The 13,258-nt window shown below is 43.0% G+C and overlaps 1 protein-coding gene across 1 annotated transcript in view; it reads left to right on the top strand.

The window, feature by feature from the left end:
* LOC134934225 (mucin-4-like) overlaps positions 1–13,258 on the top strand; it is a 149,692-nt gene that overhangs the window by 105,806 nt on the left and 30,628 nt on the right. The window contains exons 4-8 of the mRNA XM_063929710.1: positions 969–1,070; positions 2,770–2,888; positions 2,984–3,042; positions 8,780–8,916; positions 11,200–11,259. Coding sequence (XP_063785780.1) covers positions 969–1,070; positions 2,770–2,888; positions 2,984–3,042; positions 8,780–8,916; positions 11,200–11,259 — 477 coding nt within the window. The remainder of the gene's footprint in view (positions 1–968; positions 1,071–2,769; positions 2,889–2,983; positions 3,043–8,779; positions 8,917–11,199; positions 11,260–13,258) is intronic.

Below are 13,258 nucleotides of genomic sequence, written 5' to 3'. Positions count from 1 at the left end.
AGCCACAGAACCTGTTTAATTCATTAGTGTCCCGGTTTAAAGGGATGGTATGGTAAGAATATAAAAGATATACAGTAGGAATACAATAAGGCATACCAGCACCTGCATGCATATTCATGAGCCAGCAACGAGGTGGATCTGACGGGAGGATAGTGTAAATTTTGTCTATCAGCCAATAACGTGTTGTCACAGGGGACTCTTGCAGATATCCCCTCCAGTACAGCAAGGTGTTGGTGGCTCCCAGTTATATGAAGATATTGTGGCCACCACCAGGCTCCACCGCCGGCACCTGAAACTGATTATATGTCTGGGTGGGTTATGTAGCTGCTACAGCACCTTGTTGTGGTGGGTTAGCGTGGTGAATTACTCCTGGCTCCTTACATTTAATCAGTATTCCTGGCACTCCTGGTATCTGGCTGTAGCTCAGTGTAGGAGATGGATTAAAGTGTTAGCTCTGATCTGCTGTTCGCGGGTACAAAGTTGGGTCTGAAGTAGCAACCTCTGAATAACCGTAAGAAGAGCTGTAACAAGCCACTTCGAGATAGTAATGCCATACAGCCACATAGGTTGCAAAGATTTCCTATATTAAAACATTAGTGGTTACACCGATGTAAAATCAAAATTAGGCACTAGGGGGCGATGTGAACAGAGTGGGCAGTCTGGAAGAACACACATCTGCCAGCTTTAGCTGTACAATACTGGGCTGGTCTTATAACTTTAAACATGACAGTAAGCAGCACGTTTAACGTTACACGACCCTACACAGTTAAAATGCTCTAAGTAGCATTACATGTCAGGATCTGGTGTCGGTATTATTGTGTTGACATAGAGTAGCCACTGTGGACATATTGAGTGTTGACATAATGCACCAAACCCAAATAAAACACATAGCTGGGTTATTATTATCGCTATTATTTTGTAATCATTCAGTAATTATTTACAGCTTGTTTCACAAATCTCTTCCGCAGTAGAATGCCAGAATGGAGGGTTCTTTGATGGAATTAAGTGCATTTGTACAGAACTGTTCTATGGGTCCCTATGTGAGTTTATCATAGACAGAGTTCCACCCGGTAAGTCTCCAAATTATTGGTTAAACTTGGTTATGCACAGGTCTTGTCCAACAGTAACAAAGGCATAATGTGGGCATATTTATCAATATTATTTTTGCTAAAATAATGTGAAAATAGGTGATTAGCAAGCAGATCGCATTTCCCAGACTTGTAATGGGAAATGCGATCTGCTTCGGATTTACTAAATCTAATTGTAAAAAAAATACCAGATGGAGCCCTGTGATAATGATGCCATATTCAGATGGCGTTATTAGGGCTTCTCCCCATTTCACCTACTCTAGCTAAGCCTTCCCTGCCTGCTGCCAGGAAAATGCAGAGCTCAGATCAGGTGCCTGTGACCAGCCATGTGTGTATATATAAAAAGTTAGACTAAAAAAGAAACAAATAACAGTTATACTGTATGCACCCATGTGATCGATGAGCAAGCCGCCGACCATCTGATCCTGTGCTCTGTAACCCCGACCATATGATCTTTGAAATAAGTTGTGATGCTTTGTAGTCCAGGCTGGCATCTCAGCTCACTTTTCGGATAAGATGCACGAGCACATGACCAGATGACAGGGGTCACAGCAGGAGCACATGATGACAGGGGTCACAGCAGGAGTACAGTATTAAATGATTGGCAGTTCGATCACCAATCATCAGTCCTGCAAGTGTGAGGTTAGCGGAGCATCATGTGGGGGGGGGGGGAGGGGGGGGATTGCGGGCATATTTGATAAATCCTTGCAATATATTCAAATATCGCATTGCGAATTTGGACGATTCTATCACATCCCATACGCTTCTGAGATGAGGATTGTGATAAATATGCCCCTTAGGTGGCCATTTATCTAAAATAATTTGCGGGTTAATCCTTGAAAACACCCATTTTCAGGGGGTTAGCCACAAATAATGAGTATCACTAAATGTATGTAGCAGGGACTGCAGCAGATATCTCTAATACAGATAAAGCCACGCTCATCCATGCCCAGAATGGCACAACTAGTGTGCCCGCTGTACCATATGGGTAATTGTCCGCACTTAATATAATATTAGGGTAATGGATATTATTTTAAATTAAAATATAATTAATTATAAATATGTGATTTAAATACCGCGTCTGTGACGCGCGTGTGCGTACACACGTCACAGACTGCAATGGTGTCATCGCTGGCTTCTACCTGTCACAGCATGGTGCACCCTGCAGCTTGCCGCCATACGTTTACCCATACATACGCATTTCTCCAACGATGAGCGTAGCTACATCTACTATATACCTGCTGTGATCCCTCCTTTGTCACCGGCAGCGGCATCCGCCAGAGGTGTCCATGGGGTATGCGATGCTGCCAGATTTACCAATTTCCAGAATGCAAAGCATTCCAGAGATTGCCCACCGTAGCTATTGCCACCTGTCCCTGCAGAAGCTCTATAATACATTGGCCCGGAACAATCACATATTGCAATACGATCCTGGGCGCTAATATAGCACCCACATCACACTAAATATGCTATTAATGATAAATAGACCCTTTTACACAGTTATTGTTTCCTTCTAAAGAGCAGCTCTTATCACCTAGCTGGCTAAGAACGGTCATGCCTGGATATATTGCACAAGTACAGTAACTGTTTATACTGAGATAAATGGATCTATGGTAAATACTGTGGCTGATGTATAAGACTTGCTACTTGATAGATGTCTGGTTCCTCTTATTCCCTACAGTCAGGGCATTTAACACCTCTGTGCAAGTGGAGATAAAAATCGATAAAGAGTATTCACAGAACCTCAGTGACCCCCAAACTCCGGAGTATAAGGAATTTGAATCAGCATTTAAAAAAGAGGTGAGAAAGGAAATCTTATTGGCATATCATATACTTTTATATAATCGTTAGCCAGGAATAATATCTGTGCTTTGCCCTTTTCTCTCTATATACAGATGAGATTGGTGTATTCTAATGTCCCTGGCTACCAGGACGTGGAAATAGAGAGTATCCGGTGAGTGTCTGGGCTGTGAATTCTCAGCAAAGAATTCCAGGGACGCTTCAGCCACAATAATATAAGTTGTGTCGGATGACAAAGAAGTCTTTATTCTGTACTTGTGTCCGGTCACCGAGGCGATATGGCCATAATCTTTTGGGGAAGTAGATTCAGAAATAGTTAAACTGAAACGTTCCTATCATTAGTGAACATCTGCATCAGATCATTTAAATCTTGGGGTGGAATGTATAAAAGTGGGCAGGATATATTATAGTTTTCTTGTAAAAATTTATTTATCCTGCCTTTGATGAGAGTAATGGGCCCTAAACACTGGCCGATGTGTGCGGCCGATATGAACAATCTCTTCAGTAATGAAGAGAAATTGTTCATATCTTTCAGTGTGTAGGCACTAACGATGAACAATGGGCGGCCCCGCGGTCGTTCATCATTGGTGCCGGCTCGTTTATACCTGCAAGCCAATATGGACATCAATACCGTCCATATTAGCATGCAGGGCTATGGGGCCGGGAAACGTCAAGGAGTTGAAGAAACTTTACCCCCCCCCCCCTTTGTCACCCCCCCACCCGCCGCCGGGTCGTCCGTAGGCCATATTGTCCGTCGGGCACCTCGGTGGAATCGGCCAGTGTGTAGGGCCTATTAGGGATGGACATCAAGGGTAGATGGTTAACAACCATCAATGGTTTGCCATTGAATTTCAGTGGTTTTGCCATTGATGGTGGAAATCCAATGGTTCTTAGTCGTCAATGGCAGAGGAGTACTAATGTTTTTTAATTGATGAAGAGGACATAGAACTTAGCTCCCCAATGTCTTAGCAATGCCTTTGCTCACCAACGCCAAGCTAAATTATAGCCCCATCCTTGATTAGCCCGATGTATAGCACAAGCAAGGGTGGTTTTCTGTCAGTGGTTTCATGCTAAGCACCAATGGTACCATCCTTGTGGTCCATGGAAGGTTTACCGTCCAATGACCATCCCTAATCAAAGTGCAAGAATCTCCGGACCATTAGGTATAACTGGAGATTCAGGAAATGTGGGCTTATCAAAAGGCAATACAAATGTTTGAGCCATTGCCAGATTATAGTACAGTTTAAAGAAGTAATTGCCTGTAGGATCACCAATGATTGATTTTATGTCTTGTGCAAGCATTGGAGAGAGAGAAAGTAAAGAGAGGTAAAGTACCAACCAATCAGCTCCTGCCTTTCATGTTTCAAACACAGCCTGTAGGGGCTGATTGACTGGTACTTTATCCCTCTACACTTTATCTCCTCCATATGGGGCTCACATAGAGTTGGGTTGCTGAAACACAGAAGCTTTCACACCCAGCCATAGCATATATGTCAGGGATACAATTGTACACACTCATTCCTCAAGACAGCCTTACAGAAACTGTAAAACCTGGACTGGGAGTATTAAAGGCTAAGGTTTCATTACCCTATTTGTACCCAATATAATAAAGTGTTGTATACAAGAGATAGAAAAGTATCATTAATTTAATACATATAAAATGTTGCATTTTCAGTATAATATGCAATTACATACAGACACGAATACAATATACATTTTATACATTATAACGGAAATGTCACTCAGCATTATAAATAAATGACTTTAATGCTAATACGTGTTAATAGACTAAGTACTAGCATCCGATGGGCTATACCTATATATTCAACCAGCCAATCAGAATCAATTTTTAAGCAGTTGTAAGAAATGCAGCATTTAAAAGCTGTGTGTGTTTATATACGGGCAGATCTAATTGCGTTGCCATGACAGGAACATGCCACCAGGTGGCAGAGGTGGACACACACCTGGCATTGTGCGGCACAGCCATTCAGATGCACTGGGGCAAAAGCAAGTTGGGGTATTCTGCATTTACATTACCTCCTCATTGGGGATATAGCCAGTTAACAATCACAATGTTGTCAGTCAAAAGGTCAACACCATAACGTCGATTTATAATATCTACATGGTCACTCAAAATGTGGACACCTTCAAAATGACAACACAGTCAAGATGTCGACAATGAAAAAAAATAGGGTTTAAGGTTAGAGGTTAGGTATTAGAATTGAGGTTAGGGATTACAGGTGGGTTTACTGATTACAGTTTAGGGTTAGAGAATAGGGATTAAGGTTGGCTTCAGGAATTAGAGGTGGGATTAGGGATAGAGAATAGAGATTAAGGTTGGTTTAAGGGGTTAGAGATGGGGTTACTCATTACAGTTTAGGGTTAGAGAATAGGGATTAAGGTTGGCTTCAGGAATTAGAGGTGGGATTAGGGATAGAGAATAGAGATTAAGGTTGGTTTAAGGGGTTAGAGATGGGGTTACTGATTACAGTTTAGGGTTAGAGAATAGGGATTAAGGTTGGCTTCAGGAATTAGAGGTGGGATTAGGGATAGAGAATAGAGATTAAGGTTGGTTTAAGGGGTTAGAGATGGGGTTACTGATTACAGTTTAGGGTTAGAGAATAGGGATTAAGGTTGGTTTAAGGGGTTAGAGATCGGGTTACTGATTACAGTTTAGGGTTAGAGAATAGGGATTAAGGTTGGCTTCAGGAATTAGAGGTGGGATTAGGGATAGAGAATAGAGATTAAGGTTGGTTTAAGGGGTTAGAGATGGGGTTACTGATTACAGTTTAGGGTTAGAGGATAGGGAATAGGGCTGGAGTTAGGGATTACAGTGGGGTTTGCTGATTACAGTTTAGGACTAGATATTAGGGCTGGGGTTAGGGATCAGAGTTGGGGTTAGGGATTAGGGTTAAGGGATAGGGTTTAGGGCTGGCATTACGGATCAGAGTTGGGTTTAGGAGTTAAAATCTAGGGCTAGAGGATAGGGATTAGGGCTGGGGATCACAGTGGGGCTTGTGGATTACAGTTTAGGGCTAGAGGGTAGGAGTTAGGGCTGGGTTAGGGATTAGGGGATAGGTATTAGGGCTGGGTTTAGGTATCAGAATTGGGGTTAGGGGTTAAAGTTTAGGGTTAGAGGATAGGGATAAGGGCAGGGGCTCGGGATTACAGTGGGGTTTGCTGATTACAGTTTAGGGCTAGAGGGAAGGGATTAGGGCTGGGTTAGGGATTAGGGGATAGGGATTAGGGTTGGGGCTAGGGAACAGAGTTGGGGTTAGGAGTTAAAGTTTAGGGTCAGAGGATAGGGATTAGGGCTGGGGTTAGGGATCAGAGTTGCGGTTAGGGGTTAAAGTTTAGGGCTAGAGGCTAGGGATTAGGGTTGGTGTTAGGGATCAGAGTTGGGGTTAGGGGTTAAAGTTTAGGGTTAGAGGATAGGGATTAGGGTTGGGGTTAGTCATTAGACTTTAGCATTAAAGGACAGGGACTAGGGTTGGGGTTAGGAATTAGTTGGGATCACTGATTACAGTTTAGGGTTAGAGGATATATGTTAGGGTTGGCGTTAAGGATCAGAGTTGGAGTTTGGGATTAAAGTTTAGGGTTAGAGAATAGGCATTAGGGCTGGGGTTAGGGATCAGAGTTGGGGGTAGGGATTAGTGTTAGAGAATAGGCATTAGGGCTGGGGTTAGGGATCAGAGTTGGGGGTAGGGATTAGGGTTAGAGGATAGGGATTAGGGTTGGGGTTAGGGATCAGAGTTGGGGGTAGGGATTAGGGTTAGGAGATAGAGTTGGGGTTAGGCATTAGACTTTAGCATTAAAGGACAGGGACTAGGGTTGGGGTTAGGAATTAGTTGGGGTCACTGATTACAGTTTAGGGTTAGAGGGTATAGATTAGGGCTGGCGTTAAGGATCAGAGTTGGAGTTAGGGATTGAAGTTAAGAGTTACACTATAGGGGTTAAGAATTAGAGTTGGGTTTAGCGTTAAAGGATATGGATTAGGGTTGGGGATACAGTTTTAGAGTTAGAGGATAAGGATTAGGGTGTAGGGTTAGAGGTTAGGTGTGGTGTTAGGGATCAGAGCTCAGGTTTAAAGTTAGGGTTAAGGGTTAGGGTGAGGCTAAAATTGGATGTCGACATTATGTACTGTACCTGTAGACATTATGGTGTCTAGATACTGAATGTCAACAGAACATACCAAACCCCCTCATTGTTCATAATTTTCCGATACGTTAACAATACAATACAGTGGGGGTCATTCCGAGTTGTTCGCTCGTTATTTTTTTCTCGCAACGGAGCGATTAGTCGCTAATGCGCATGCGCAATGTCCGCAGTGCGACTGCGCCAAGTAAATTTGCTATGCAGTTAGGTATTTTACTCACGGTTTTTTCTTCGATCTGGTGATCGTAATGTGATTGACAGGAAGTGGGTGTTTCTGGGCGGAAACTGGCCGTTTTATGGGTGTGTGCGAAAAAACGCTACCGTTTCTGTGAAAAACACGGGAGTGGCTGGAGAAACGGAGGAGTGTCTGGGCGAACGCTGGGTGTGTTTGTGACGTCAAACCAGGAACTAAACGGACTGAACTGATCGCAGTGGCAGAGTAAGTCTGGAGCTACTCAGAAACTGCTAAGAAGTGTCTAATCGCATTTTTGAGAATCGTTCGTTCGCAATTTTGATAAGCTAAGATACACTCCCAGTAGGCGGCGGCTTAGCGTGTGCAATGCTGCTAAAAGCAGCTTGCGAGCGAACAACTCGGAATGAGGGCCAATATTCATCCAAGCAGTGACAGAGAAGTGGAAATAACAGACCTACAGATGGGGCCATCTTCATCTTGGCCTTTAATAGGATTAATTGAGCAAAGGCAATCGGACTTAATCCCCTCCTGTAATGACTTAATCCCCTGATGCATTGGTCTCTCTGTATTGTATTGCATCTGAGAACAATAGATGAAGGGTTTATGCTAATAAACCATGGTGTGCCTAGGTGCAGCAGAGAAGCCAAGATGACCGTGGCTCCATCTGTACTGTAACCGCAGAAACCAGTCAGGTGTTTTAATTTTTATTAGTTTTGGACACGTGGAAAAGCATCGGAACATCTGTCACTTTCATCGGAATGTGTTTCCAGAAGTACAGTACAGTTATTTATAGTTGGACAACACAGAGATTTATCACTACTGTGAAGTATAATGTCTGACTTGTCAGTTCCTCTCATTGCATGTTTCCTTCTTTTTATTTTTTTAATGCATTTATTACCCTTTCGGACAACAGAGGGCAGTTAGGAGTACGGGTAATCAGCATGGCCATGTGGGAGGGGTATGGAGGGGTATGGGTCGTTGGGTCAACACAACTTAGGTCGACCGTCATTAGGTTGACCACTATTGCACATTAGGTCAACATGTACTAGGTCGACAGGTCAAAAGGTCGACATGAGTTTTTTTGACCTTGTTTGGTGTTGTTTTCTTTGGAAAGTGACGGGGAACCCCAATTAGTGCACAGTGTCCCCTCGCATGGCTCGCTTCACTCTATATGCATCGGGCAGGTTACTATTCCCAATTGTAGTCCATGTGGATCAGAAAGTATGAAAAAGTCAAAAAATTAAAAATAAAAATTTAAAAACTCATGTCAACCTTTTGACCATGTCGACCTAGTGACCCTGGCAACGTCGACCAATAATGGTCGACCTAATGACTTTCGACCTAAGTGGTGTCGACCTAATGACCGTGTCCCCGTGGGAGAGTAAATCCACCAATATGATTATCTGCGCCCTGTCCGTTGTATTTGCTTGTGCGTGCTGGAAACCACCCTAGCCTCCGCTGCTGCTGTTGTGTCCGACACGTGACATTTACCGATCATGTTTATGGGGCTGTTTATAAATTACTCCCCGTGTGTCTGTTACAGGAGCGGCAGTATTATTGTAGATCATAAGGTTATTGCGCAGGTGGAGCTTAAGGAAGATGTCAATGTGACCGATGAGTATATAACGATTGTGGAACAGGTGAAGCAAGATCTAGAAACAGAAAAAGACAATTGCACCGGTGAGTTTCCTGTGACCTGAGACATTGAGGACTGTTACATAGTTTCTTCTGTTTAGGGCGACAGCATTGACCGAAAAGTACACTTATAGAAACCACTAAACTAGTGTCTTTTATCTTCTGAGTCTTCACCCAGCACTAAGAGGGGAGAGGGAAGGGGGCTTGACAGCACACCCTACTTTGAAACAAAGGAGACGCTACCATGCTGTGACCTGTAGTGTCATGCAGATGAAAGGATACACACTCTGACCACTAAGAATATTGATTTTCAGAAAAATAATGAATTATCCAATTTTACATGGAGTAAAATTGAGGTTCTTAGCACATGTTTGGCTAAAAAAAGTGTGCCATCCTACAACGTCACGGAGAACCTCATTAGGTGGGTTCCTAACATCCCTAATATTGACAGCATATAAATGTATCTAGGTCTTACCTATCATAATGCCTATTCTAATATGTAGACGGCAAATGCAAGGACTACACTAATTTAAAACACCTATCCCCACCCCCTTACTTATAATTGTAATTGTGTATGTATGTACACTCGTAATTGTGTATGTGCACTTGAAGGTGGAGACCCCTTTTACCTGGACTAGCACCCCACCCACTTGCCCTTAGCTTGCCTTTAGGTGTTTTTACTTATAAGTCCATATAATATGTCAGTATACGGAATGATAGGGACCCTCCTGATGAGGTCTCCGTGACATGGTAGGTGGGCCCACATTTTTGGCTAAACACATGCTAAGAACCTCAATTTTACTCCATGCTAAAATGTAGAATTCATTATAATTGTTTTAGTTAGAAATATTCTTAGTGCTTAGAGTGTGCATCTGCATTTTCATTTTTCTTCACCCAGTAGACCAGACATATACAGTCCTACTGTATGTATTTGTTGGCTGCCAACATTTCTTAACATAGCTGACAGGCTCCAGCAGAGAATACAGCTGGAGCCTCGGTCATTTCACCTGACCGAGGCGCAGGAGTGCACTCCCGCCGTGACTAGGCATCCGTCATCCTAGTCACGCTGGGAGTGGATAGAGACGCTCCCATTCAGAGCGTCTCTGTCCGGGCGCGTCTCCGTCTCCATCTGGGCACACACGCCTGTCCAGACGGAGACGCTCACAGTGACTAGGTGCACCCAGGCGGACACGCCTAGTCACAGAATGAGCCTGAATAACGGAGGCCCCATCTGTATATAGGTATTAATTCAGTGGTGGACTAGAGTGGCCCTCGAAAACCAGGGGACTCATCTTGATGAGACCAACACAAAAGTTGGTGGGGTCAAAACACATTTTCATTAGTCGTGTAAATAGAAAAATATAAATCCCATTGCCTTTGCCTACCTGTACCCAGACCATAGAGTAGATTCAATGTGACGTTTATTTTCTTTTACACAGCCCAGTGGCATACAATACAGAGAGCATTCTAGTGATCCCAATACAATACAGAGTGCATCACAGTGGACGCCATATAGTACAAAGAGCATTTAATGACCGCCGTACAATAAAGAGAGCATCCTCTTCCTATACAATGGCTCAGCCTGCAGATCCAACATTCCACCATGGATGGTACTCACTGAGGTGCAGTCATGCAATAGGAGATGAGAATAGAGTTACCCTCTTCAACATTCCTCTCCTCCATCCTTTTATTCTCCTCCTCCTTCATCCACCTCTATCCTGGACTGGCCCGTTGCCCTCCTATGATTAAATATTCCTCTCGTCTGTTCTCATTCTCCTTAATGTGTCATTGGAGGAGCTCAGCACACATAGTGAGTACTATGGTGGTGTAGACAGTGCTCACTAGGGAGCAGCCACCCTGATAGTAAGTTTGCGCCACTCCGTGGCCCCTAAGTGTATACCGGTGCCAGGTAGTGGAGCCGGGGGAGCGTAGATGGGGATGCAACCATGACAAACAAAAATAAGGTGGTGATCCCTGGAGAATAAGCCATTACAGTAGGTCACTGGCCCACCGCCTAAGGTCCCAGGAAGGTATATGAACAATCCACACCTGTACTAGTCATTTCAAAGTGCGGACATTGCTCAGATATCAGAGTGGTAGGGACTGTTTGTGCACATATGTCCGACAGACCAAGGTCAAGGCTCAGGAGTAAAAGGTTATAGCTAGAATAGGCAGCTAAACAATTATGGAGACATGCTAAGTCCTTTTGGGACTATAGTTCCATATTTAATCTAAACAAAGAAGCCTCATTCTGTAACATCCTAATAATTCTATAATTAAGTCATACATTGCTTCTCCAACATTAATTTCCCATTCTGCTTCTTACAGGTACACTGTGTATTTCTGGCATTTTAAATGTGACAGAAGAAAAACCTCCCAGTATGAATGGTGAGAACATAAAAAGCTCATTTTCTTTTATTCATTTAGGAGCAAAAAGCCAACGTAATCAGCAACAATCAACTCAATTGTCTAAGACAGTCGGCGTCGCTTCTGAGCTAGTGAGATGAGTGAGGAAACAAACAAAGCAAAATGTATTTTGTGCACATATAATATAGAGGTTTCCTCATTTCTTTCAAAGGGGTTTCTATGGCTATAACACATGCTGTAAATGATATAAAATTAATTATTAATTTAAATGAAAGCAAATAAATAAATACTAGCCTCAGCAGCAGTCAGCCTGGGCTATTTCCACTACAAGTGGAGTTTAATTTAATAAAATAACACAATTTTGAATTTAATAATGTATCAATAACATAAAAAATATGCAATTATTCTTTCTTAATCCAGTTTATTCCTATTGTGGCTACCACTGAGCACTAGATAAATTCCTAGACTCAGACTATTTATGGCTTCACTTGTAGCAAGCAACTTTTACTATAGACCTTAATACAACCACCAGTTTAGAGTAGTACTGACTTATTTAAGTGTAATCTTATACAATAATTTGAAGGCAAGCAGTACGATTAAGCAGGCTGCAAATTAATGTCCCTTAGAAAGCATAGCCAGAGGTCTGGACAGGTAGCAGACAACATATATAGCTAAGGCCATGATAATAGCAGACAGTGTTTTTACAGTAATGTAGATGAGGTCACACCAGGTAGCAAATAGAATACTTAAAATAATAAATCTTAGATCAGGGCAGCTGTCAGACAGCATATTTTTTTTGTAATGATCCAAGGTCATGACAGGTAGCAGACAATTCCAATAATGCAGCCAAGGGTCAGAACAGTAAACCAGGTGTACTCATTTACACTAGGGATTTTTTGTGGTACAATGCATTGCCAAGCAGCAACATGAAGTGGGAATACGTAGCATAAGAAGGGGGAAAAACATAGCATACATTACACAATGAGTTTATACTGCACAATGCAACTGTACGATAGACTCGACATATTATACATATTATACATGTAAAACAAAAAACGAGGGCTGCATGGCAAAATTAGGAGTAGACTGGCAGAATGCACATAGGGGGTCATTCCGAGTTGCCGTTGTTCGCAGTGCAGCGATCAGGCTAAAATTCGGCATTTCTGCGCATGCGTATGGGCGACAGTACTCACGCGTGGCGTACTTTCACAACAAACAAAAGTTTCACACAAGGCTGAGCGACTCTTTTCAGTCGCTCTGCTGATCGTTGAGTGATTGACATGAATGCAGCGTTTCTGGGAGGTAACAGAACGTTTCCCGGGAGTGTGCTAAAAAACGCAGGCGTGTCAGATGAAAACGCAGGCATGCCTGGGGAAACGGGGGAGTGGCTGGCCGAACGCAGGGTGTGTATGTGACGTCAAAACAGGAACTAAATAGTCTGAAGAGATCGCAAGCTAGGAGTAAGTCTGCAACTACTCAGAAACTGCATGAAAATATTTTGGAGCAGTTCTGCGTTCCTTTCGTTCGCACTTCTGCTAAGCTAAGATACACTCCCAGAGGGCGGCGGCTTAGCGTTTGCACGGCTGCTAAAAGCAGCTAGCGAGCGAACAACTCGGAATGAGGGCCATTGTGCAGTGAGCAGTGCAGCAAAATACTAATTGCCAGCAGTGAGGTTCTTTACTCCTTCCAATTTAAGCTCCCAAGGACCAATCAAAGTGCGCCTTAGAAGCAAACCCCGGACAATCACGATAAGATTTACGATGACCAACAATGACTCAGAAGCAGCATTCTAGTTGATAGACACAAATGCTGGAACGAGGAAGAAGAAAAGGACTATGAGCCACCTTCATTTCAGAGCTGTGACTCTGAATAAGTCCAACGGAAACTTATATGATTTTCTTTTTTTCTGATTTGGATAAATCATGGTCCCATGAGAAATAAAATATTTTCTTCTGTTTTTATCCACTGTAATCCAATGGCAAGGGAGAACAAGAAATAAAAATGATGCGTACACACACTA

This window comes from Pseudophryne corroboree, chromosome 6, assembly GCF_028390025.1.
Source record: "Pseudophryne corroboree isolate aPseCor3 chromosome 6, aPseCor3.hap2, whole genome shotgun sequence".
In the NCBI taxonomy this organism is placed as follows: Eukaryota; Metazoa; Chordata; class Amphibia; order Anura; family Myobatrachidae; genus Pseudophryne; species Pseudophryne corroboree.
The sequence above is the reverse complement of the archived record's forward strand: the minus strand, read 5'-3'. Positions and strand labels throughout refer to the sequence as shown.